This window comes from Morone saxatilis, unplaced genomic scaffold, assembly GCF_004916995.1.
Source record: "Morone saxatilis isolate NCDOM2014 unplaced genomic scaffold, NCSU_SB_2.0 Contig2, whole genome shotgun sequence".
Lineage (NCBI taxonomy): Eukaryota > Metazoa > Chordata > Actinopteri > Moronidae > Morone > Morone saxatilis.
Genome location: NW_023339762.1, coordinates 12,346,391 through 12,370,302, shown reverse-complemented (window position 1 = coordinate 12,370,302; position 23,912 = coordinate 12,346,391). Strand labels below are relative to the sequence as shown.

Below are 23,912 nucleotides of genomic sequence, written 5' to 3'. Positions count from 1 at the left end.
AGGGGTGAAGGATAGGCAAGACAGAGCCCTGCATGGGCCTGCTGGAGGTCGTTGGAGGCTGAGAGCCGGCCATGGAGACTGTGCCGGTGGTACCTCGTTAATTCAGAAAAACAGATCAGATTCTTTTTTTTATAAGGAGCAATTGTTTCAGCTATGCCCCGGTATGGCAGTATATGAAATGTTCATACCATACGTTAATTTAAACTGGTTTAGCGGTTCATATGGCATAGAACTGTTCCTATTAACATTATCCAAGAGTGCATCTTTAAGCTACAAGGAATTTGAACCTGCTGTGCTTTTATCAGATACGACAGATGTGTTATCAATACACCACAGGAAGGAGTTCAGGAAGACACTGGCTTCACTACAACACGACACAGCCATGTCAGTTCACTGCACACACACACAGACACACACACACACACACAACTCCCGCAATGTTAGCCTAAAGGTTTTATTCACTGTAAACCTGGCAACTCCTATTCACCTTTATCTAATCATGGTCACAAAATATTGTGACACTTCCCCAATTTGAAAATGAACGCGTAATACGCCGCTGTTGAAATGCAAATGTTTGAACCACAGCCAATCTAAATCTATACAAGTGTAATGCTAGCTAGCCATAGCGTTTAAAAACATGAAAAACACTCATTATCCATGCAGCTTTCTTTTAATGGGTGAACTCGTTAGCGTAAAAAAAAGCCCTATTGCTAAAGATCTCCTCCAGACATGTATTAAGACATATAGTAAAAAAAAAAAAAAAGTATAATTTCCATATTAAAATCCTTTAAAGGGCTTCTACTCCTTCGACCTCATTAAAAGCTGCAGGATCTACGAATATGTAGAGTTTTCCTGCCGGACACAGGACGTCTCCTCCTCCATTATAAAGTCCATTCTCAGTTTATGTGCACTGGGCCAAAACTATTAATGATGTCACAAATCATGCTGGTAGGCCCCGCCCTTTAAAATCTGATTTCTAATGAGTTTCATCTTTCAGTAAATGAAAGTGAAACATCCCACAGGTGTCCACCTCTGCACATACACAAGAAGAAAACCATCTTTCTGAGTGGAGGAGCCCTTTAATGACTGTGTTAGCTAACACCAGCTAGCCTGAGGTCCATCTCCAGTCACCCTGGGAACCACAAGAAACAGGCACGTAAGCAAATAGTAACTCGTTTTATTTCCAAAGCCTTGCTAAATAATAATATCAGCACAAATCTATCACCCGGTTTGTAGCAGCTGCTATTTTTACCGGCCTCCTGGTTTGTAGGTCAGCCGCCTACATATCCCAGCATGCCAAGCCATTGTTTATTTGGACTGAACCGCGGCGGCTCCCACCGAGCACTCGGCGCTGTGTTATCACAGTATAATGCATCTCTCTCAGCCTTCACTGCCTCGATTCAAAAACAAGTACATGTTCGGCTGAATGTGAAGGAGTGTGCGCGGGAGAAGACGGTAACATGAGATGGAGATCACTCGGACCAGACCGTCCTTGTATGGAGAAATCGGTAAGTAGCTTAGAGTCGATGAGCAGCAAGACAACTTCAGATAAAAACCGAGTTAGCGACGCGAGGGATCGGATGTGTCCGGTAGTTAGAATGATTAGCTTTCATTACCTTTCATCTCAAGGTGACTAGCTTTCAGTGTCTGTCAGACGTATAGCCACTGAGCTAGGTCAACGTTAGCTAGCAGGCTCTCTTAAAGAGGCTGACGCCAGTTTTGAGAGCAGACTGTAAGCTCGTTAGAGAGGACAGCAGACTGTAGTGCAGGTTGTGCGACTGGTTCTTCAAACCACTGAAGGGGCACTAAACCTAGACCTACTCTGTAACAGGAAATGTGACATACTTAAAGATATATATATATACTGTTAAACAACTGTGTGAATGTGCTGGTTAACACATATAACAACACACCTTACAATCCAGTACAGTAGTGTTAGTGTGGTGGATCATACTGTCCATATTGTGCCACTTCATGTAGATGATTGTGTCAGACTTTACAGCAGTCTGTACCAGGGCTGCACGAGATGGTAAAAACATAATCTTGCGATAATATATAATCAGATATTGCACTTGTATGATTGTTTTTCATAACTTTTGCATCACAGTTTTTATTTTCACTGGAGCATCTCTGCAACACTGCTACTAATGTTTGTCACACATTTTACCACAGCTTCTGCAATTTGAAGTTTGCACTTGGCCATATTTCGATTTGGATAATATTTTGAATAATTGTGCAGCCTTAGTTTATACACCGCTCTCTGTGGTTCTTTCCCCCCCCAACTTTGTGGTTGCAGCTAAACAAACAACATTTCAGCCTGTCAGCATGTTTGTATTGAAAGAACGACTAAATAAACTTGAAGACAGATTGTTGTTTATCGTAAGTCAACACCCAGGAAACGTAACCAGAATAGAGAGGCTCAGTCTTGTTTGGCTTCACGTATTTGCAGCTCATGGTCTTGGATTCTGGACCGACCGGTCAGCAGTGCACGAGGCCGCCGCACAGGGCAGGGCCCTATAGCTGCAGAAGTTGATCGAGGCAGGGGCCGCAGTTAACATCGTGGCAGTCGACTCCATCACCCCCCTTCATGAGGCATGTATCCAGGGGCAGACCCAGTGTGTCAGACTGCTGCTGAACGCTGGTGCGCAGGTGAGATTTCTTCACAGGAGATTTAAGTTGATGGGTTTTCTTGATCGGTTCACGACTGACTGTGGCTCCGTGTCCTCCAGGTGGATGCTCGTAACATAGACGGCAGCACGCCGCTGTGTGACGCCTGCGCCGCCGGTAGCCTGGAATGTGTGAAGCTGCTGCTGGAGTATGGAGCAACAGTTAATCCTCCGCTGTTTACCTTCTCACCTCTACACGAGGCTTGCATGGGAGGTGCGTTACAGACATCATACGGGAATGTATTTTGAGCTTTGTAGCTGTACATAAAGATGTCTTTGGTTCATCAGTCTTGCAGTGACACAGCATTTTGTGTGAATGTAGGAGGAGAGTTATCTTTCTGAGAAACAGTGAAGGATTGAGTCATCACGGCCGGCCTCAAGTACACCAAGTTCCTCAGTAATTTTCTTAAATAGGGCTGAGATAACATTCTGCGTTCTGAGTTCTTGGAAGACAAAAAAGGGAGGGAGAGCAGAACTGTTGACTACTGAGCTCTTTTATTATTATTATTATTTATTTATTACATAAAACTCTGTCATGATATAACACAAAAACCTAATTATACCATTACTAGTTAGACTATGGGACACAAGTCTACCGGCTATGCTCGCTAACACTGGAATATATCAAGAATTGCAGTATTGATTTGAAAAACAGCACTGATTGGTGAGGGGAAAGCTGTAAAGTGAAACTCCAGCCAAAATCTATTCAAGCTGCACAACAGCTTCTGTACTCTCTGAGGGGTGAAGGTACACACATTTTACAGCCTCCTCTAAAGCCCACAGGATGTGAGTGTTGGATACTAAAAAGACACAATCTGGGGTTGAGGATCTCTAATAAGTTCTCAGTTTTACTGTTATGTGACTCCTGCCTCTTGGTATTTATTTCTCAGCTGTGCTAAGAGCATTCTGTTTTATTAAAGTATTATCTAAATCGACGTTATTTTGCCCTCCACAATAGGTAACTCAGATTGTGTTCAGCTCATGATTGATCAAGGAGCTTTCATGGAGGCCCATGATTGCCACTATGGGACACCGCTTCATGTAGCCTGCGCAAGGCAGCATTATGACTGCGCCAAAGTTCTCCTCAATGCAGGTGAGTTCATGTTTTCTGTTCATGTCTTCTGCACACCAGAGCTGGGTAAAATCAATTATCACAATATTTTGGGTCAAAACCTGTTTATGGAGTTAGACAGTTACACAGAGGAAGCTGTCTTTGTGCTTTTACTTTACCAAGACCCGAAAAATGTTTTTAATGCTGTGACTATGGAGTTAACAATTGACGCCAAGTGTTACTAGTGTTACATTACACTGACTTATCTTACAGCTACGGAACTGCAAACGTTTGTGCCTATCTATTTAGCAGCTAACTGCTGGTTCGTTTCCATGCTTACTGCTAATGATTATCCTTCCTTTCCAAATGCTGCAGACAAGAGAAGTATTTTGCTCTCTTACAGTTTTGTATGTCTTTCCTTAAGGGGCAAATGTAAATGCTGCCAAGCTACATGAGACAGCACTTCATCATGCAGCCAAAACAAAAAATGTTGGCTTGATTGAGCTACTGGTGGAGTTTGGGGGGAACGTGTACTCAAGAGATAACCTGAACAAGAAACCCATCCACTACACCAGTCTTGGATCTCCCTCTTATCTCTGCCTTGAGTTCTATGAGAGTAAGTTTGTTTATTTAAAGTGTGTGTCGTGTCACTGGCAGTATATATAGAGCAGCCACAAGCACAGATAAAATGTCACCTCTGTTGTTTTCTCTTCCTTAGATACCCCCCTCAATCTACAGCAGATCAGCAGAGTCGCTCTGAGAGGGGCTCTCGGCATGAGAGCACATGAAGTTGTGTCCCAGCTAGGCTTGCCCAAACGCATTATAAGTTTTCTTTTTTACACGCCACCTCCAGTTATTGAAATTTAATCACCTATGGGAAACTGAAGATGCAGCTCTTAGAAGTCTAATTCTAGACCAGTGATGTCTGCTTGCTCTCTGCTGGTGTGCTCACATGACAGGATGTTGAAGTTGGCAGAAATGCAGCACAGATGTAATGGCTTAACAATGCCAGAGTAATAGGCTGCACAGAGATTTCATAACTTCAAGAAACCAGTGAGTAGGATTTAGTGGCGTCTAGCAGTGAAGTTGCCGATCGCAACCAACTGAATACTGCTCATCATCTAAGTGTGAAGGAGAAATTATGGTGGCAGTGAAACATGCGAAATGCCCTATCTAGAGACAGCTTTTGGTTTGTCTGTTCTGGGCTACTGTAGAAACGTGGCGGTTTAAAATGGTGTCCTCTGTAGAAGAGGACCCTCTGGTCCCTCTGTAGATAAAAACAACTCATTCTAAATTAACAAAACATACATGAATATTTTATTCCTTTTCTGCTAATAGAACCTCCTTAATGTTACACACTGGTACTTTTTAAATAGACTCTTTACCCAACCAAATTAAAATGGGATAAATTGCATTTACTAGTTTGGTACATCAGCTCTGCTGCTTCATGGTCTGCAGGTAGTGCACAGCTGGATTTTCCTTTTTGTCTTTAACTTGTTTGTGAGAAACAAGGCTGCTCATGGAGGTTAAGAGAGGTGAGACTCAAGCATACAGTTTATGTGAAGGCCAAAATAATAAGTATTAAAGGTATTAAAGGCCATGCACACCCATGGTAAACTTACACAGGTGTAATTATTTTGTCTGATCAGACCTGCTTTCAGGACTGAGTGGGCACGTACAGACTGTCGATCAAGCACAGGTCTTCTGTTAGCTTTTTGAACTTGTTACAGCAGTATTACTACAGGGATTTAGATTACCTCACATAACTTCCCGCATAGCTCAGCCCACCTGCAACCCGAGCAGAGATCACATCAGCCTGAGCACTACACGCCCTGTGTGGGTGTGTAGGGCCTTAACAAAGAATCCCCAGAGGGTTGGGCAACACTACTGACCATGTCACATAACTTGGAAACATTTGAGTCAGTGGTAACTTGTAAAAGTATTACTTAATGGAGATTGAAATATATAAATATGAACTTGGCTTGCTTGTCATGACCAAATAAATGTGAATGTAAGTGTGATTTTATCATAGATGCTGTACTACCTTATTGAACCCAGAGGGAACATGAAGTAGTTTGATTACTAGGATAATATCACTGTTTGTGTTTGTATATATTCTGTAACTATTTATTTTTAATGTAAATTTGTAAATAATACAAATGGTTCTACCTCTATTCATTTTATGTAAATAAATAGACCACTACCGGACTCTTTTTAAAAACAATTCTTCAGTGTGTCTTCGATTGTCACCGATCTTCAATTATCAAAATTCATGTTTCTTTCAGGAAACTGTTGCTTCACAGGGTCAAAAGTACATTAAGAGGTAATTCAATTAAACCAATCTGCATGAAAATGATTGCATTACCACCCGTGATAATGTAACATTGTCAAAACTTATTGCAGACTCATTGTGCTGGATTAGACTTGAGCAAGTTTCAAGAGACTGCTAATTTACGCATGTAAGTTAATGGACACTGCCCTTGAACATTAGGAAAAATACACCCCATATATTTAAAATAATATGGAAAAAAAGTACATAAAAATACTTTATTTGTAGTTTGGAAGTTTAACCAGCTTGCAATGCTCAATAGGCCTCAAACTAAGGTCAACGTGTCAAAAGGAAATTATTCATCAAAATATGCATGACAGTGGAGGAACTCATGTATATCACAGATATGATTGATTTCAGAGAAACAGACTTAGGAATTATTGTCAGTAAACTATACAAGTCCAATTACTGCTGTAATGTTCTTGGGGATAACAGCGGTTGAACACTTTACAGTTATTGAGACCTCGCCAGAAACCTGGTTAATAAACAACAGGACATCTGACATTGTGAATCTGACGAAGCAACATGCAAAACCCTTAGTTTGCTTCTTTTTAATTTTGTTTTTAATATATTAAAACAGTGTCAACCCTAGTATCCTGGAGTGCGCTGGAATATATATTTTTGTTGTTTGGTTTAACTTGGTTTGCTCTGCAGAAGAGAGGCACTGTTGTGCAACAGAGTATTTTCAACTTTCTAATCACTACTGTCATTATCAAGATTGTCACAGGGCTGACACCAAGAGCAGAGATATGATGTTCAGTTAGAGACAAACCTGAAGATTAGATGAGAGCAATGTGCAGCCACAACCTTCAGTGACAACGAGACGCTCCCATGAGCAGATAATAAGTGCTTCCATTTACAAAAACACGTCTGAACAAGAACTGCTGCTACAGAGCCTAACCGCTATTGGGTGAAAAATGTCTGAGAAAGATGTTAATTACATGAACAGCAGCAACGTTTTACCAGATATGTGATCTCAGAGTGAAAAGAAGTGGCCAGAAAAGATCAGGTCATATCCTCTTTTATTTCTTATTTGCACAACCTGGGGGAGTTCACAGTCTCTCGTTAATAACTTCTGGTGGGGATTTCACAGGATGATTCAAGTATATTTCTTTTTCTTTCTATTGTAAGAATGTAAGCGTTTCTCCAGTATTTTGAGAGCTCGTCTAACACCGCAGCTGCTAGCCGTTACTAGGCGCTAATTCCTGTTTAACCGGACTAACTACAACAACGTGTTACAACAGTTCCTAGGAACACAATGATTACTTTATTGTGAAGTAAGGTTTTATATTTATTTATACAGCACAAATGATCAAAAAATACTCTTGATAACATCCCGTAGCTAACTGGTAGAACAGGACATACAACAGCAGAAACAATGCCAGGACTTGTGCAGACTAACTCTAAAGCTAACCAAATAGTAGTAAACAGGACAGTGGACAGTAAACAGTAAACTAGAACGATATTTTTAAAGCAATGTGGCACGAGATTATGGAAAGAAGCCACAAAAAGATGAGTCAAATTGAGTCTTAGAGGTAACATTTTCTTGAATTGGTATAAAGTTCATAAAATGTACTTATTGTCACCGTCATCTGAATCCACACATTACAAACACGCCAAGATATCGTTCCTGATTTCTATACCTGGTCCATTTATATGTATATTTCTTATGGTTTTAAAAGATAGTGTCAGACCAAAAAAGGGAAATAGAAAATAGAAGTGATTTCATTTGAGACTAATTAATTGATGTGTAAGTGATAAAGATGGTTAAAGGTGAGGGATTAATTGGTGAAAATGAAAACGGCCACATTCTCTGAAGGTCGATGTCATTTGATCATTACCAGAACAACAGCGGCCCTGTCAGCTGTCTGCACTGATCAGCTCCAGGGAGAGCAGGTGTTAAGTTTGCAGGGCATCAGGATACTAAGAGATGTTTTTCCTTGGGGAACCGTTGAGCTGCTTTTTACTACAAAGAATAATCAGGGGCGATGGTGAATGAGACAGAGGAGACAGACACCCAACAGTTTCCCACTTAAGCATAAAAATTTGTTGTTAGGAAGCTGGTTTCAGCAAGGTTGTTGAGAAGCTGCTGGTGTTAGTGGTTCACCATCAACTATAAATACTGCAGGTTCAACGGCTTACACTGCACGAGAGGCCCCTGTAATAAAATGGGTAAGTGATTTGGCTTGCAGCTGTAGTTGTGGTAGGACATCAAATGGCACAGGTTGCCGTGGACATGTTGGTTTTTACTTTATGATCTTGTCAGCCCATATGATAAGCCAGCCCATGTATTTACACTTAGCTATTCATGCAGGAGGAAGTCATTATGACTGACATCTGTCCCAGTCCAGGAGAGAATTCATTTTAAATGATACTTCCTCTTTATGCAGTTTCATTTTTGATTCCTCAGGTCCTCTTATTTCCTAATGAAACTCTGCTGCCATTTTGTTGTCTGTAGGAATTTTTTAGACATTATTGCTGTATTTTTTTCTGCATAAACATGTCACGTTTAGTAATACAAGTTGAGTATAGTAAAGTATATATCTGTTTCGTATCCAGTGCGCTAGAGTTTCACTCAGATTCACAAACATGGATTATAATCAGCTTTACAGTGAAACACACACCAGGCAAATACAAGCATAACAGCAAAATATTATCTAGTTTACCTACATGTAAATCTACCATGGCAGGAACAATGCTAATGCAAATTATTTTATATTCAAAGTCTTTGAGGCCAAAAAGAAGCTTGGTTGGAGGGCAGACCAAGGTCTCACAAAGCACTCATCAGCATTTGATAGTAAGTTAGAAGATAAAAAAAATCAAACATGCTTCTAAACTGAAAAAAGTTTACCATTAAAAGTGATTTTCAGTGGGTTTTTAATGTTTTGAGACAGTATATGACATGTAAATCTCAATCAAGACCCTTTTAAGAGCATTGTATCATCCTGAAATACAAAAATTCACAAAACTGCATTAAAAAGGATACATTTTCAACACAGTAACTGGAAAAGTGGAAGATTTCCCTCAGCTTCTGTTTGCCTAACAAATGTTGCGACACACTGTTGAACAGCTCTGTCAACAGTAAAAGGAAGTGACTAAGTGGTCAAAGTCCAACCTCCCTTGAGGACGTTGGTGTGTTGTAACATAATCTCGCAGTCAAACAAGTACAAACTAAATGTTTTATTTTTTTTCTTATTAACAACTTATCACTGAATACATCTAGTTTTTTTTTCCCCCAAGAAATGTTTTTGTTTTTTTTAACCTCATCGTATCCATGGTAAATGTTCTTACTCGTGTTCTGTTCATTATCTTTCATTTAACCTCAAACATTTTTAGACTCGTGTCACTCAACAGCGTCCTGCAGAGACGGCTGAGGCCATCACAATTTCTTAGTTTCTTGATCCCTTATCTTGGCACAGATAGCACAACGGACAACTGCACACATGATGTCTAACATATAGACATTTTGATTACAGCAAAAAAACCTAAGCAAGTTTAAATGTGTCAACACTGGAATGAATGCTGAAGCTAGATTTCATGAACTACTAGTGGTATAAAGTTGTTTTAACATCCACACACATACAAGCTGGTGTAAACATACATTTCAGTCACACTGTCACGTCACTTTTTTTTCCTTTTTTGTAAACTAATTACACTTTTTAAAGACTACAATTTGATACACATTTGGACGGAAATGATTGGAAAGGATTTTTCAGTGCAGCTACAAAGAAAGCAAAAGCACAACAACCAGTGGTTGTATGAAAATACACCGACAGACATGTTACCAAAGAGGACACATATTGCATACATGCGTCTGTCTTTTAGGAACCATTGGGTCAGGTTAAACTTCTACACTCCAGTCTCCTTCCTCTTTAGTGAGCCTTGTAACTTCCGGTCCAGTCTGGTTTTGGAGAGTGTCTGAGGCCTGAGTTTGGGGCCAGAGACAGGCTGGCAGTTCTCGTCTGTCTCCTCGTCATACACGGTTGGTGAGATGGAGGAGGAGTGACGCTTGGCTCTGACAGTCTCTCCCTGCTGAACTCTGGGTGGAGCCCCCTGTTGTTGGGCCATTGCAGTGCGTAGACAGTTGAGCCACTGCTGCTTGTGGTAAACATCATTGACATGCAGGGTGTGGGACTGACCATGGGATGGATCCAGAGAGCTTACTCGAAAAACGTTCTTAGCTAAAAGAGACACAGAAAGAAAAGACGTACGGTCAACAGGATCTTCTAAGGCAGCGAAGTTTAGGATACAAAAATATCCCCATTGTGAACTCAGCAGAGTGCATTTAATTTAAAGATGATCTAATTCATATTTTCATTATAGCAATGGATTAAATGACAATATATAATAAGTGTTACCAAGCCTATTACCCGAATGTCTGCATCTGGAACGACGAAATAACATTTAATCACCTACAGTTACAACAAACTACATTTACACTAGTTGTAAAGAGTATGTACATATTCTCTTTCTGTGATTCAGGAGCTAAAAATTATCAGGGGCTTTGTACATGGGTCGCCTTGACAACAATTTCAACAACAAGCAATATTAAAACCATATTTATATATGGGGACAGGATCGAGGAGACTTTTGCAGACTCAAATTTTCTCTTTTCTGTAGATTTTTTAGACCATATTTCACATCTGAGTACAAATAGCTAGATGATTATTATTATTATTATGTAAATAAATTATTTTAAAATACAACTGTTAGCATATGTATGTTACATTCTCACTCTGTATGCTACTACGGAGTCTGTGCAGCCTTGTTTGTTCACTGTGTCCATGGAAACCATGATGAATGCATCCATAAAGGTTTCCTTATGCAGGAAAGATTCTCTGTTTACCTTTCTGATCACTACGTCACTGTATAACTCATAAATGATTAAACACACTTAATGTGGACCTTTAAAGAATAATCTGGGAATAATGTTTTTATTAATCCTTTATTCTCTAAAAAGTCAAACCCAGAGCCAAATATAAATTATATAAAAGAGAGAAAAGCAACAAATCTCCACATATGAGAAGATGAAATCAGACATCTCAGCCTGATAAATAAAACAATCAAACACCTCCTCACAAATGAGCCACTGCAGACCGTCTGCCAGCAGGTGAACTGCAACCCAACCCAACCCACCTTTCTCTCCATTGGTGAAAGCCCCTCTGAAAGACCCCCCCATGCGGATCTCTCCATCCAGCAGGTCCTCTAGAGCCAAGTCCTGAACTGGGATGGGCTGTCGATACACCTGGAAGCAGCTCCTGTCGTTCCGGGTCACCGGTCGGGTCAGAACCAAGAGTTCGGAGAAGAGGAACACATGCAGCCTCTGTGAAGTAACACAGTTAGTAAAGAATTAAACTTATTTCAATACAAGACAGCATGCAGATAATGAACTTATTGCATGTGGAAGGTAATAATGAGACTAATTCTTACCGAACCACTCTTGTTCCGCAGCTCTCCGTGACAAAGTAGGGTCTTACAGTTGTCTATGAGAGGGTCCCGCTGCTTATCGTCCAGATACTCCAGTTTGTCTATGTAATACTGGCACTCAGACTCCCCTTTTCTCATGTTGATATCAGACAGAATCTCCTGGATTATAGTGATCTGGATAATTAAAGAAAGACTTATGAGTTGTGCTGTTTGACAAAATACACAAGATTAAATAATCAGTGGAATAAAAGCGGTGTTATTTATCAGATTCAACAGCTACAGCTTCCCACATGTTCTGGATATTCCCTGGAAAAATACTAACTTCTCTAAAAATACTCTCTTCTTGAATTTTATCTTTCTGTTGATTTTCTACAGTCTGTAGTAGTACAGCCTGTATATGTTTAATTTCTAAACCCCCTTATTTTATTGACTTTTCGTTAATTTTGGACATTGTATGATGTGCTTCTTTAACATATATGTCTGTAAAATTGTTGCAATCTTTTGCACAGTCTACATATTTGTGTGTAATGTATAAACATAATAGGTTTATAATTTTTTTGTAAATCTGTTGTACACTACAAACATCTGAATATTTTATTTGTTTAAAATTGAATAAAAATATTCTTAATAAAAACCTCGTAATAAAAGCTACAACACTGTCTGAGATTGCAAAAGTAAGTAATGTGGATAACTTACAGCTCTCTCCAGACTGGCTACGTCTGGGTGATCAGGAGGAGTGTGTCTGAGGATCTCTCGCAGCAGCAGTGGGTATTTCACCAGGCGTGACCGTGGGATATCCAGGAAGCTCCAGAGGTCCAGCTTCCTGCTGAAGGGCGACTCCAGGCAGCGCTGCAGGAAGTCCTGCACCCGCCTGTCCTGCTTTTTCTGGTCCAGCAGGGCTTTGGCTGCAAGTTGATTGCTGCAGTAGTTTTTGTAAGCGTTCAGACCAGGCAGCTGAGAAAATACAACAATTACAATCTTTTTACATGCTGAGATTGATTATATTTTCAGATAATGGGAGTAAGGTAAAAATCAACATACAGTATACGTAAAAAGACATATGTAAGTACAACAATACAATACAATACAATACAATACGTACCCAGTCTATAACGATCTGTCCAATCTGAGCTACTGTTCCATCGGGGCCAGTTCCCTCTGTCAGTTTCATCAATAAGTCTGTAGATAGAAAAACACACACACGGTCAGAAACACTTGTTAGCAAGTAAAGTAATCGATTAATGCAGTTCAGTCCGAGAATGGTTAGAGCTAACTTACCCTCATGTAGGGGAATGTATGCATCCAGATCCCCAAAAATGTGAGCTAGTTCCTCCTCTGTTATAATGGAGAGTTTCAGCATCGGATCGTGGTATGCCTAAACGTATGAAAAAGCAACAGTGTGAGCACAAAGGCAATATGTAAACAATAGATGTTTTGATTTCTTAATAAAGAACAATGTTCAAACCTTTCGTGCAAGTTGGAGATCCTCGATGAGATCCTGCTCTCCCCTGTAAAGCTCATGAATTGCCTGGAGAAGAAACACAAGAGAAACCAGAGTTAATATTTCTGCTTCTATTCTTCTAAGATGGCCGCGCTCTGGACTGTAAAAAGGCTGAAACTGCAGAACCTCTTGTCTCTTGATCTCTTTGGTGGAGAATGTGCTCTTCTGATGGACGTCCAACGTCTCCGACCACAGCGTGCTGTTTCTGCGTTTAGTGGGAGTGGGACCTGCAGTTCTGCTGCTTGCTTTGAGGGACATCCCTGGTGACTTACTATCACCACGTAATGACATTGACTAAGAAGAAGAAGAAAAAGAAGAAGTCAAACACAATTTCTACTCATTTGAATTTCTACCGGGTAAATTTGTAGAGTGAGTCTGACAAGAGTATGACGCTTACCTGAATGGTCTGGCCAAAGCGCCGAACTGCTCCATTCTTTGAAGGAGATATCAAGCTGACGAGGGATGAAACTTTGGCCAGGGGTCGCACCCGCTTGTTACTGGGTTCCTGGGAGTCAAGGAAATAAACTGTCTTCAGTTAAAGTCGTTTGTATAGAGGTTGTAGATCAGTGGTTACCAACATTTTTCCTTAAGGGACCCCTTTTCTATCAATGAGTAAACAGACGACCACTGACCGAGATATTGTATGGATAGTATGCATAGTTAGTGCATAACAATAGACATTACTGTAGGGAACAACTGATAAACTGTACAATGAACCATAATAGTGAACACAATAACTGCAGGAAGTTTGTGTAAAATTAGTGATTTGGATGATTTTTGAGCAGATTATTTCCCTGTGATTATTGATACAGAGTTTTCCTGATATTTCTATTAACTTTTTATATAATTCTCATTGTTCTATTAGGTCTTTGGCTGTGAAAAATAACAAATTCATTTCGTTTTCTTCAAAGAAATGCTGATGGCTATTTTCTTACAAATCAGGAAGGCTTTGCAACCACCGATGACGCTTTGGCGACCCCTAGAGTTGGGAACCACTGGTGTGGAGAATAGTGGTGTAACAACACCTTCAATAATGCGGTATTGTTTAATACAATGAATAAAACTTTTAAAACTCATGTAGGCTGTAGTTGCAGTCTTGCAAGTGCAAAGTGCAAAGGAGAAACTACGGTGGCTGCAAAACACACAGAACATCTGAATACCCCTCTCGATAATAAAGGCTCATTCTAAGGTAACAAAAACCAAAAGATTCCTATATTCAGGTGATTTTACACAAATGAAAACATATCTATGAATATTATATTCCAGTTCTGCAAATAGATCCTAATAAATGTTACACACTGGACCTTTAACACAGCTGAAGAAATTAGATATTTCCCATTTCTGTCACATCTACTTTCCTTTTTTACTTACAATATAATACTTGATATAGTATAAGGAAGTGTGAGAACCATAAAAAGTGCCATTGTTTCATTCTGTTCTCAAATATTAAAGCTGGTTTTTATTAAAGTTTATTGTGATACTATCAAAATGGAAACACAAGTTGGTGATATAGTGTAAAAAGTGTAAAAAAATAACACTTTCACAGAGACTGTGATCATGCTGAGGGACAGTGTGGCTCAGGTTTTCTTCCCACATTATCATTTCCTCAGATAGACACTTGTGCCAGAAGGGACAGCGGGATTATCCTGAGCTCATAACGCACAAGAGCACTCATGTCTGTCTTTGACGTGTACCTGAGTCATGCAGAAGGATTAAAATTTGTTGCGATGAGGACACGTTCAAGGGTGCAACACTGGACTCGCATCCAGCACACATGAAGCTGCCCTGACTCTCACCTTGAGGTCGAAGCTGGACAGGCTGACTGTGTCATCCTCCTTCTCTTTGCGCTTCCTCTTCTGCAGCAGCACAAGAATATAAACAGGTTACTTTCAAATGTCTCGTTAAATTTCAAACAACACCTTTGCAGCAAACATACAATAAATGTAAGAAACAGAAACCCAGAATACTCAGAACAGTGTGGAATTATTACTAGTGATACATGTAGGACATATGAATAATGTATGGTCATGCTTTTATTTGAACAGATCATAGGTGGGAGGACGGGATCACTGCAATCCAACATAATGGTGTTGTGTTTTTTAACATTTACTCACTAGACTGAAGTCCCACGGAGTCCCAGGAGTGAGAAAGGTGAAGGAGCTTCCTCTCTGCAGTGGAGGTCTAAAGGAAATGAGACAAATAAGCAATGGTCAAGCACAATAAAAGATATAAAAGTTATATAAGTTTATATCTACTTTGTTGCAGAGTGACAGCTTGGCTTATCTTTTTACTCTTTATGTGGTAACAAATACTGTGCTGAGGATGTTTCTTTGTCTCCTTTTGACAAAGAGGGACCGAATGTAATAATACATGCAGACTCTGGCGGCTGAAACACACCTCGAACAGCCAGTTAAGGAATGCAAACATGACTGAACCTCAATTTAACAAACAGCTTGGTTTATTTTACTTAGCAAGCTCATGAAAGTGGTCAATCTGATTTATCCAGGAGAAGACAGAGACAGAGAAAGTATCCTCGTTCACTAATATATGTGTAGAAATGTTCTTGCTGTGCGTACAACAGCCTATTTTGTTCTTACCACCGTGCGTATGTTAGTGAATCATTCTGATTCAGCCTTATTTTCAATTAGCAATTGTCTCGAAGTGTATCTTCTCCTACGGGGATCAATAAAAGAACATCTTATCTTATCATAGATAAAGCGGTGAATCAATCAAACCTATTTTTAAAGCACCTTTCACATGATTCAAATGCAATTCAGAAAGTGACTTACTAGCAACTGACCTGACGTAGATTGTTTTTAAAAGATGGGGGTAGTTATTATAAAAGATAGAAATAAGATTTTGAAATACTACACAAAATAAATATAGTAAAGGAGGAAAATGTTCACAAACAAAAAATAATACATAACTAATAATGTTAATAAAAAATAAGTATAAATATTAAAACCATAAAACAAAAAAGCTAAATAATTTCACTACTGGAGAACTTAAAACAATTGTTTCCAAGGGGAAAGCCAGAAAAGGCTGATGGAGATCCAGTAATAAAGAATATATTATAAAAATGGTACACTTTTCTGAAAAGTTTCCTCAGGAACTTGGGCTACATATCTGCAATTTCATGGCACTAGAAATTGATTGGAGTATCCAATCATTATAGGCAAGTCAACATAAACAAATATAAAATATTTAAAAATGGACACTTCATTGTAAGCTGGACTGGGACACTTTTACAGGCCTAGTAAAATATTGTAATAATGACAATAACTGATGAGGATGAAAATATCATGTTAATATCATAGTTATTGAATAAAGCTGCTCAGTGCTGGCAACAGTTTTAAATGTTGTTGTCTATTAAAGCCATTTTATTGAGCTGTGTTTACATCGTCAGACAAATTAAGGTAAGAAAATATTGATGAATCCCGGATGTGTAAAGCGTTCATACACATAAAGCACAGACGTGTGCATACAGACTGTTTGTGAATGAGGCCATGAAGCATTCGAGCTTTGTTAATATGACGGATGCCTTTTGTTTGCCATTTTTTGTTCCAGTCACTCTTATGTTTCAAATATGTCAAACTCTGTGGATGATGACTGAGCGATGTTCATATTTTAAACCATATAAGGAGCTGGATTGCTCTCCGCTGCTGTAGAAAAGTCTGTTGTGGTGACAAAAAGAATATGCAGCTACAGAGAGTTACAATGTCTTCTTCTCGGTGAGTGAGACCCTGAGGGGGCCATCGAGGCCAAGGTCAGCTGAACACACTGCTACACAATCTACTTCTTGTAATCCTGCTTTCAGGTCATGTTAGAAATAAGGGAGTTATGATTGGAGAGGGAAAAATCCAAGAAAATAATGAATCTGAAGTCATTTTGATACGATTTGTAGGAAGCAAAAAGCTTTTCAACATGTAAACTGAAAAAATATTTTAGCTTATAACTATGGATTAAAATATTATATTATTATATATTCAGTATTTTCTTCACCCTACAGTATCTGCAGTTTACATTTTCACAAGCCTGCTTGAACAAATATACAGGTCTAAGACAGGTACATCCACTGTTGTATCAGCAGTGTAAACAATAGAAAACTGATAAAAATGATATCTGCAGATATTAGAAGCATGCTGGTATAACTTATTGGTGCGTCTAACTTACACTACCATTGTGTCTAGTGCTCAGGTTATTACTGTAATAAATCTATTAGTCAAAAAACAGAAACATGACTGATATTTTTAAAGTAAATTATCAAGACAAAAAAGCCAAACATTAGCTATGTTTTCTGTTTTGGAGTTTTAGTCAAACAAAACAAGCAATATCTTTCTCAATTTGTCTTTATTTTATAGACTAAAAAATAATTCAAAATGCACTATATCAATCGAGCAACTAATATATTTATCAATAATAAAATAAATATAATCTTTAGTTGCAGCCATAATGGATCATATATTCACTTAGTTTTTAATAATAAATTGAGATAAAAGATTACATGCTTTTCTCTGCATAACTGTAAACAGAAACAGGCAGACCTTTATTATACATTTAGTTAATTTGTTGTACATGCAGTCGTGCATTATTGTGGCCACAACATGCGAACTTGTGACTTCCGAGCTGCACTTGAAAGCATCGTTTGCCAGTTACAATACCAGCCCGTCTCAGATGGTAAAGTTAGCTCGAAGTGTGCTAAAAGACGCTTTACATTTCAAACACGGCGTCAAAATAAATAATTAACGTTACACACAATTATATCCCATGTTTGTGACTCGATAAACTTACTTCTTGGAGTTGTTCCTCCGCAGGGTTTGAGGAGAGGGCTCCGCAGCGCTGAGGACCCGAGTAGTGGACGTCCTGGATGACATACGACGCAGTTTAGGCTTTTTGTTTCCCGCCGTGCTCCCGCTAACTTCCTCATTTTCTTCCATTTTGCAGGAGGCTTCGTTTTGAAATCGGTTTTATCGAGACGTACTTTAGGCTGAGCGCACTAACGACAAAGTCTGGACGGGTGAAAACTGGCCCGATGTGTACAAAGAAAGCAAGAAGATCGATGACAACAGAACACACACCACGGCGGAAGTTTGAATATGGCGGATTCTTGGAAATGGACCAATCAGGAAAGGGCTCAGAGCTCCGCTGCTAGGATACCGTGAGGTGGGAGGGGCTAGGGAGACTAATCTAAAAGGACCTTGAACGTAGCTTGATGTGTTTAACCAGCGGGGAATAATAGAGAACAATATCAATATCATGATTTATAAACACATTATATGATAGCCGGTGCTATTCATTTAATGTGGAAGCTGCGCAGAAATATGTAAAGTTGTCCCACTTTCAATTGATAATTAGGTTTTATCAGATTTTCAGAAAAAGAATCAGAAATAATTTATTGATCCCCAGATGGAAATTAATTTAATCTCTTGGTCGTATTTCCTTGCCCCCCAAAAGTTTTAGAACACAATAGAGGTGATATAAGCCATGTAACAATGACATTTATGTTCTCACCACTTCTCCAAAACAACATGTAGGCCTACATTTTCACACAGAAAGTGTGCAGCAGTGCTAAAACAATCAATTGATACAGCCACAGAACAGAAAATTAAATTAAATCAAATAATTTATCAGGTATTCTTCTGGTTTCAGCTCCTACATAATCTCAAATTGAATATCTTTGAGTTTTGTGACCATGATACACTATTGTCTTACCTTTCACAGACCAAATTTTTATAAAATAATAGACAGATTTAACTGATATTAAAAATAATAATGTTTGTGGTTGGTTGCAGCCCTATGCATAGAAATATTTGACTGAAAATAGTGAAAACTAACTTTTAAATACTATCCTAACTGTCATATCAGTTATAGTTTCTGGGATAATGACAGTACTAAACGTGTCCCCAAGCGTTTCACTTGTAACTACTTGAGGAGGCACACTGGATTGTGGCTTCTGGGGCCCAAGGTGAAACATATATAATACTGTACATATACTGTATCAACCAATAAATGCACATACCACCTCTGTATACAGATTCATTTATTCCAGTCGTGGTTGCTCTGCTATACACTCTTACACCACTTGGAGGCCTACAGCACAATAACAACAACCCTGTATAAATAATATACAGTAACCATTAGGCCTGTATATAACATGTATATAATGTGTTTGTTGCCCAAATGTTGTTTATACATGTATCTATTTTCATACCTGCTTGTACATAGCAGCTTTATGTTTGCTCACCTTTGTTGAGCTGTGTTGTCTTTGTTTCACTGTATGTGTATATTGTAATGTGTAATCACATTTCTGCTTTGTATATTTATTTTTGTATATATCTGATCATACATTTGTAGTCTGCACTGTAGTAGATGAGCTCCTAAAGGTGACATAGTGAGTGAGAAAGGGGGTCAATAGGGCCCACATCCTTTTGATAATAATATCATAGATATAAAGACAATGGCTGTAAAATGTAAAATACTGAATGAAACTATGATGGCGATGACCACCACATTTCTTGGCTTTACACCAAAATAATATATAACATTGAGGTATGACTGGTGATGTGCAATAAACCCTTTTCTTACCTCTATGGATCAGGATTAGACTGTATAGCTACTCTGTGAGCCTGTTTGAACGTCCCCTAAAGGACGACCCGGACATCAGTCAAACACGACTTGATGAGCTCCGTGGACCCTATAGCTCAGTCCTTCAAGAGCACATCATCACCACAATGGGGCCATCCATTTCACTTTAATCAACATACCTGAAGGTTACATGAAGGTACGTGACATCACTGCTGTAGGGAGTAGTCATAAAGTCAGGGCAGAGAGGCCATTTTGAAATTGCTCCTTATGGACAAGAAGACATTTACTGGACCTTCATACATCTACAGTTCCGTGAGATCTCAATCTCTATCTTTAGGGAGATTAGTGCAAAAGCTCCATGACAGCTACTAAATTGACTTTGTGGTGAGATTGTATCGTCAACCACCGTTTCCAAGGCCAATAAGGAACTTTCACTCTCAATTTGAAGGTATTTTCAATATTATTTATTGATTCTATTAAATCCAGCAGGTTTTAACTTTGAACTATATTTTCAATCTGCCTTATTAGAGTAAATGAGGCAAACGGATCAATATTCAAGGGAAGAAAAATAAATAAAAAAAAAACTAAATAATAACTATATGAGAGCCAATTGTAATTTTATAGCTTAAAAGAACTAAGAACTCAAGTTGCTGGGAAAGAGGGTCAAAAGGACAGATGGGTGGGAGGGGTAAAGAGTAGTTTAAGCCAAAATCTGGATAATAGGAAGTTCAAACAGAGGTTGAAATTATTTATTATTAATTATTTATAATAAACTGCTATTGAATTTCATTTAAAGGTTTTGACTCATGGTACATCAATGTGATTATCTTTGATTCTCATGTATGTATTTTTTTTATTATCAACAAGATTTATTTTTACATTTAATTTAATATTGCTATGTGAATGTAAATTGATGTACAATGCATATGGGGTCTTCTCCATAATGAATGCAAATATTAAGTCAAACCAATAAAAAGACAGACAGATAAAATCCAGCCCTTTTAATTTCTGCTGAAGCTAGAAAACGTAGACACAACAGACAACCATTAACTAAAGATTTATCTAACAAAATATAAAGAAAATGAACACAAAGAAAAACCTAACCCAGACAACAAATCGTATATTATATGCTCAAGGAGAGACAGAAACTGACTGAATCCATCAGTTTATATAGATGAGGAGCAGCAAGTGATAATCCTGCTTCTTGCTTCTCTCCTAAAAGAAAAAGACAACCCACACATGAAATCAAGAGGGCTGTCACATCTCCATTTAACAAAGGAGACTAAGGACATGTAAGATAACTGCAATGAAACACTTTATTGATATTTTATGTGGTGCTGTGACATTTATAAAGGACACAACCAACACCTATTATATAATTTCACACTTTTAATACCACAAAATACAGGTGTATGTATAGCAACCTTTAATTTCCTCAAAACTGTATAAAGTATCTGGCACTTACACTGATTTTTTAATAAAATCTAAATAGTACATTTCATAATCGGTAGAAAAAAAACATATAGAGAAAACTGTAATGATGGGGGATGAAAAGCATGCTACTACCAGACTTCAATCAGAGAATGAGCCTTTAAAGTAAGACTATTTAAAGTAAGAAAAACAGTTCTTCCTCTTCAAATGAAAAGTTGGATTCAAAGGCAATCCAATGCTGTGTAGCTCAGTTCACTACCAGCTGCTACAGCCTCACTTGGTCTGCTATGACCTGTAACCTGTGGCTAATGTTAATGTTAACAAACTATAGAAAAATATTGTTGTATAAAGGACATTACTGCATTTACATTTATCTCTTTATTGCCAGTTAAGCCACTGTTCGGGAAAAGTTAGATAGTTTAGCATAAATATCCAAAATGCATTAAAAAACCAAATTAATTCACGATAAAGGTATGTTTGAAGGGAGACACAGAAAGGGAAAAAAAAACAAGATTTAACAAGAAGCAGGACAGCAGCTGCGACCAGTTAGTGAATGGATGAAGCAGCAAGTACAGTAATTTATACAAATGTGACCTACTTTTTGGCATTACAAAAACATCTCAAATTTCAGTTTATCCATGTACAACGTCTGTACATGCTGATAGTCCAGCTCCCAGAACACTGATTTCATATGGTGCTAGAGACAGCGTACAAACATCTACGCCACCAAATGAAATCAGTTTCTGAGTGCAGTCAACTCAACAAGTCTTCGGATTCACTAGACAGTCCGTTACGCTTGAAACATGCAATGCAAGACATGTTGGGATACAGAAAAAGAGGTCTTTGATATAGTTTAAAATGGACGGGTGAGCATCCTTTTGCTAATTTGGTGCATATGTAGGTCAAATGTGTTGTTTGAAGAGGGAAGCTGTCCTGTGTTTGCTCCCCTCACTGCAGCCAGTTCTATAAACGAACAGCAGAGGGTGTGGTTATACTGAAAGCCAAAGCCAAATCAGTGATGGAAGAAGGGGATATTTTTGTAGAGACAGTGTCAGCAAAGCTTGGAGGAAACCCCCCTGGGTGGCACGCCACCAACTTGGGTCAGCATTCAGCACCAGAGTCCACCACTTATATCAGGTTTCAGACTACATCAGGATACGTCTGGAGAAAAAAAGCTGTTATTTTTTGATCAAGATGACATTTAAAGGATCGGTGAGGGTGTTTCAAAGGAATAGTTTGACAGTTTGGGAAATATGCGTATTCGCTTTCTTGGTTAAAATTAGATGAGAACATTGGTTCTACTCTCATGCCTCTTTGCTATATAAAGTTACAGCCAGCAGCAGGCTATCTTAGCTTAGCATTAAGATAGGAATGAGGGGGAAACGACTCGCCTGGCTCTCTCTGAAGCTAAACAAAATCACCAGCCAGTTCTCTTACATTCACTGATTAATACACTACTACTTATTTTTTTAATTTGTACAAAAACTAAAGAGTAAAAATGACAAGTTGTGGTTTTATGGGTCACTGTGCCCAGAAATAAATAAATCATGACTTGTAATTTTTACAGTTTAATTTCTGTACAGATTAAACAAACAAGTGTTGATTATTAAGCTTTAGGCTATCTGCTGGTAGGTACCTTTGAATAGAACCAGGCTAGCAGTTTCCCCCTACTTCCAGTCTTTATGCTAAGCTAAGCTAACTGGCAGATTATGGGGGATACAGCAAGCCTGGGTCTGTGCAAATGTAACAATATCCACCAGATTCTCTAAAGCTCACTACAACGACAACATGTTATTTTAAAACTTTGGGTTTTTTACTATTAAACCACGAGATATAACATGTTAATTAATGAGCTTTAGAGGTGCTGGAAGGGGGACATTATTACCTTTTGACAGAACCAGGCATCCACTCTAAGGTTTCTGGCTGTGGCTTCATATTTAGCAGACAGGTATAGTGATGAGTGATGTCAATCTTAGCTCTAACTCAAAAAAGCAAACAAGCCTGTTTCTAAAAATGTCAAACTGTTTCTCGAAAGGTCCAGTGTGTAGGATTTAGTGACATCTAGCAGTTTGGTTGCAGATTGCAACTTTCTCACTTCACCCTCCTCTTTTAAGTGCAAAGGAGAACCAGGAAACGTATCTAGAGCCAGCAGCATCTACCCATACAGTGAACCTTAGAGGAGGAAGGTGCTGGTGAAAAGGACAAACTGAGTATGAGTTACTGCAGAAGCTGGGTGGACGTCTCACCGCTGCCCCTCTCGTGTGCAGTATCAGTCATCATCTTACAAGGACACTCCTCCTTTCCGGTTGTCTGCGGGTTAAAAAGGGTGTTGTGATGTTGCTTGCAGATATTAATTACTGTGAAAATGTGACAGAGAACAATATAGCAAAGACAGAGCGGCAAGTGGACTGGAAGAGGAGCTACGAGTGGATAAAAACATGCATTACGGTTGAATAATCAGGTCTGAGCTGACTGTGAGACTGTTGATATTAGATGTGCAATAAAGGTATCAGGTCTAGCAGGTCTAATCCACCATAGGAGCTATGACTCATGTTTGTTCCCAGATGGCTTCATTTGAACAGGAGCTGAAGGGCTGAAGGTTTATCATATGACACACTGTTTATAACACCTCCTCTTCCCCTTCCTTTCTACCACATTCTCAGGCCAAATCTAATCTAAATAAATATAAATACATCATGCACAGACAAAAAGGATAAAGGATAATACGTTTCCATTCAAGGGAAAGATCTGTCAAACTGCAATGTTGCGACATCACACAAAAACCCTGGATGAGTTAAGAGAAAGGAAATTAAATTCTACCCTCCTCTGGGTTTGACGGTAAGCACTCTGCATCAACAAACTGGGATGATGACTGAGCCACAGCTAAATGAGTGAGACCCCGGGAGGCATCCAAAGAAACAG

General features: G+C 38.8%; 2 protein-coding genes across 2 annotated transcripts; one reads left to right on the top strand and one right to left on the bottom strand.

The window, feature by feature from the left end:
- Positions 1 to 1,312: 1,312 nt before the first annotated feature.
- LOC118330601 (ankyrin repeat and SOCS box protein 13-like) lies at positions 1,313 to 8,773 on the top strand. Its single transcript, XM_035665213.1, is given in 6 exon segments — positions 1,313 to 1,508; positions 2,450 to 2,649; positions 2,730 to 2,880; positions 3,625 to 3,759; positions 4,142 to 4,333; positions 4,436 to 8,773. Coding segments are annotated over 6 exon segments (870 nt in total). The 5' UTR covers positions 1,313 to 1,465; the 3' UTR covers positions 4,585 to 8,773.
- A 133-nt stretch (positions 8,774 to 8,906) lies between these two features.
- LOC118330600 (neuroepithelial cell-transforming gene 1 protein-like) lies at positions 8,907 to 18,069 on the bottom strand. The gene is made up of 12 exons (XM_035665212.1): positions 17,766 to 18,069; positions 15,089 to 15,155; positions 14,771 to 14,830; positions 13,372 to 13,479; positions 13,101 to 13,268; positions 12,939 to 13,001; positions 12,752 to 12,848; positions 12,576 to 12,652; positions 12,170 to 12,427; positions 11,477 to 11,647; positions 11,183 to 11,369; positions 8,907 to 10,227 (listed from the first exon to the last, which is right to left on the bottom strand). The coding sequence occupies exons 1-12, from the start codon at positions 17,909 to 17,911 to the stop codon at positions 9,896 to 9,898; spliced, it is 1,734 nt and encodes a 577-aa protein (XP_035521105.1). The 5' UTR covers positions 17,912 to 18,069; the 3' UTR covers positions 8,907 to 9,895.
- Between the last annotated feature and the right edge of the window lie 5,843 nt (positions 18,070 to 23,912).

Coding starts and splice junctions, on each gene's coding strand:
- LOC118330600 (XM_035665212.1), bottom strand. CDS start 17,911: ATGGAAGAAAATGAGGAAGTTAGCGGGAGCACGGCGGGAAACAAAAAG. Junction 14,831..15,088: donor CTCCGTGGGACTTCAGTCTA/GTGAGTAAATGT, acceptor GTGCTGCTGCAG/AAGAGGAAGCGCAAAGAGAA. Junction 12,653..12,751: donor ATACATTCCCCTACATGAGG/GTAAGTTAGCTC, acceptor TTCTATCTACAG/ACTTATTGATGAAACTGACA.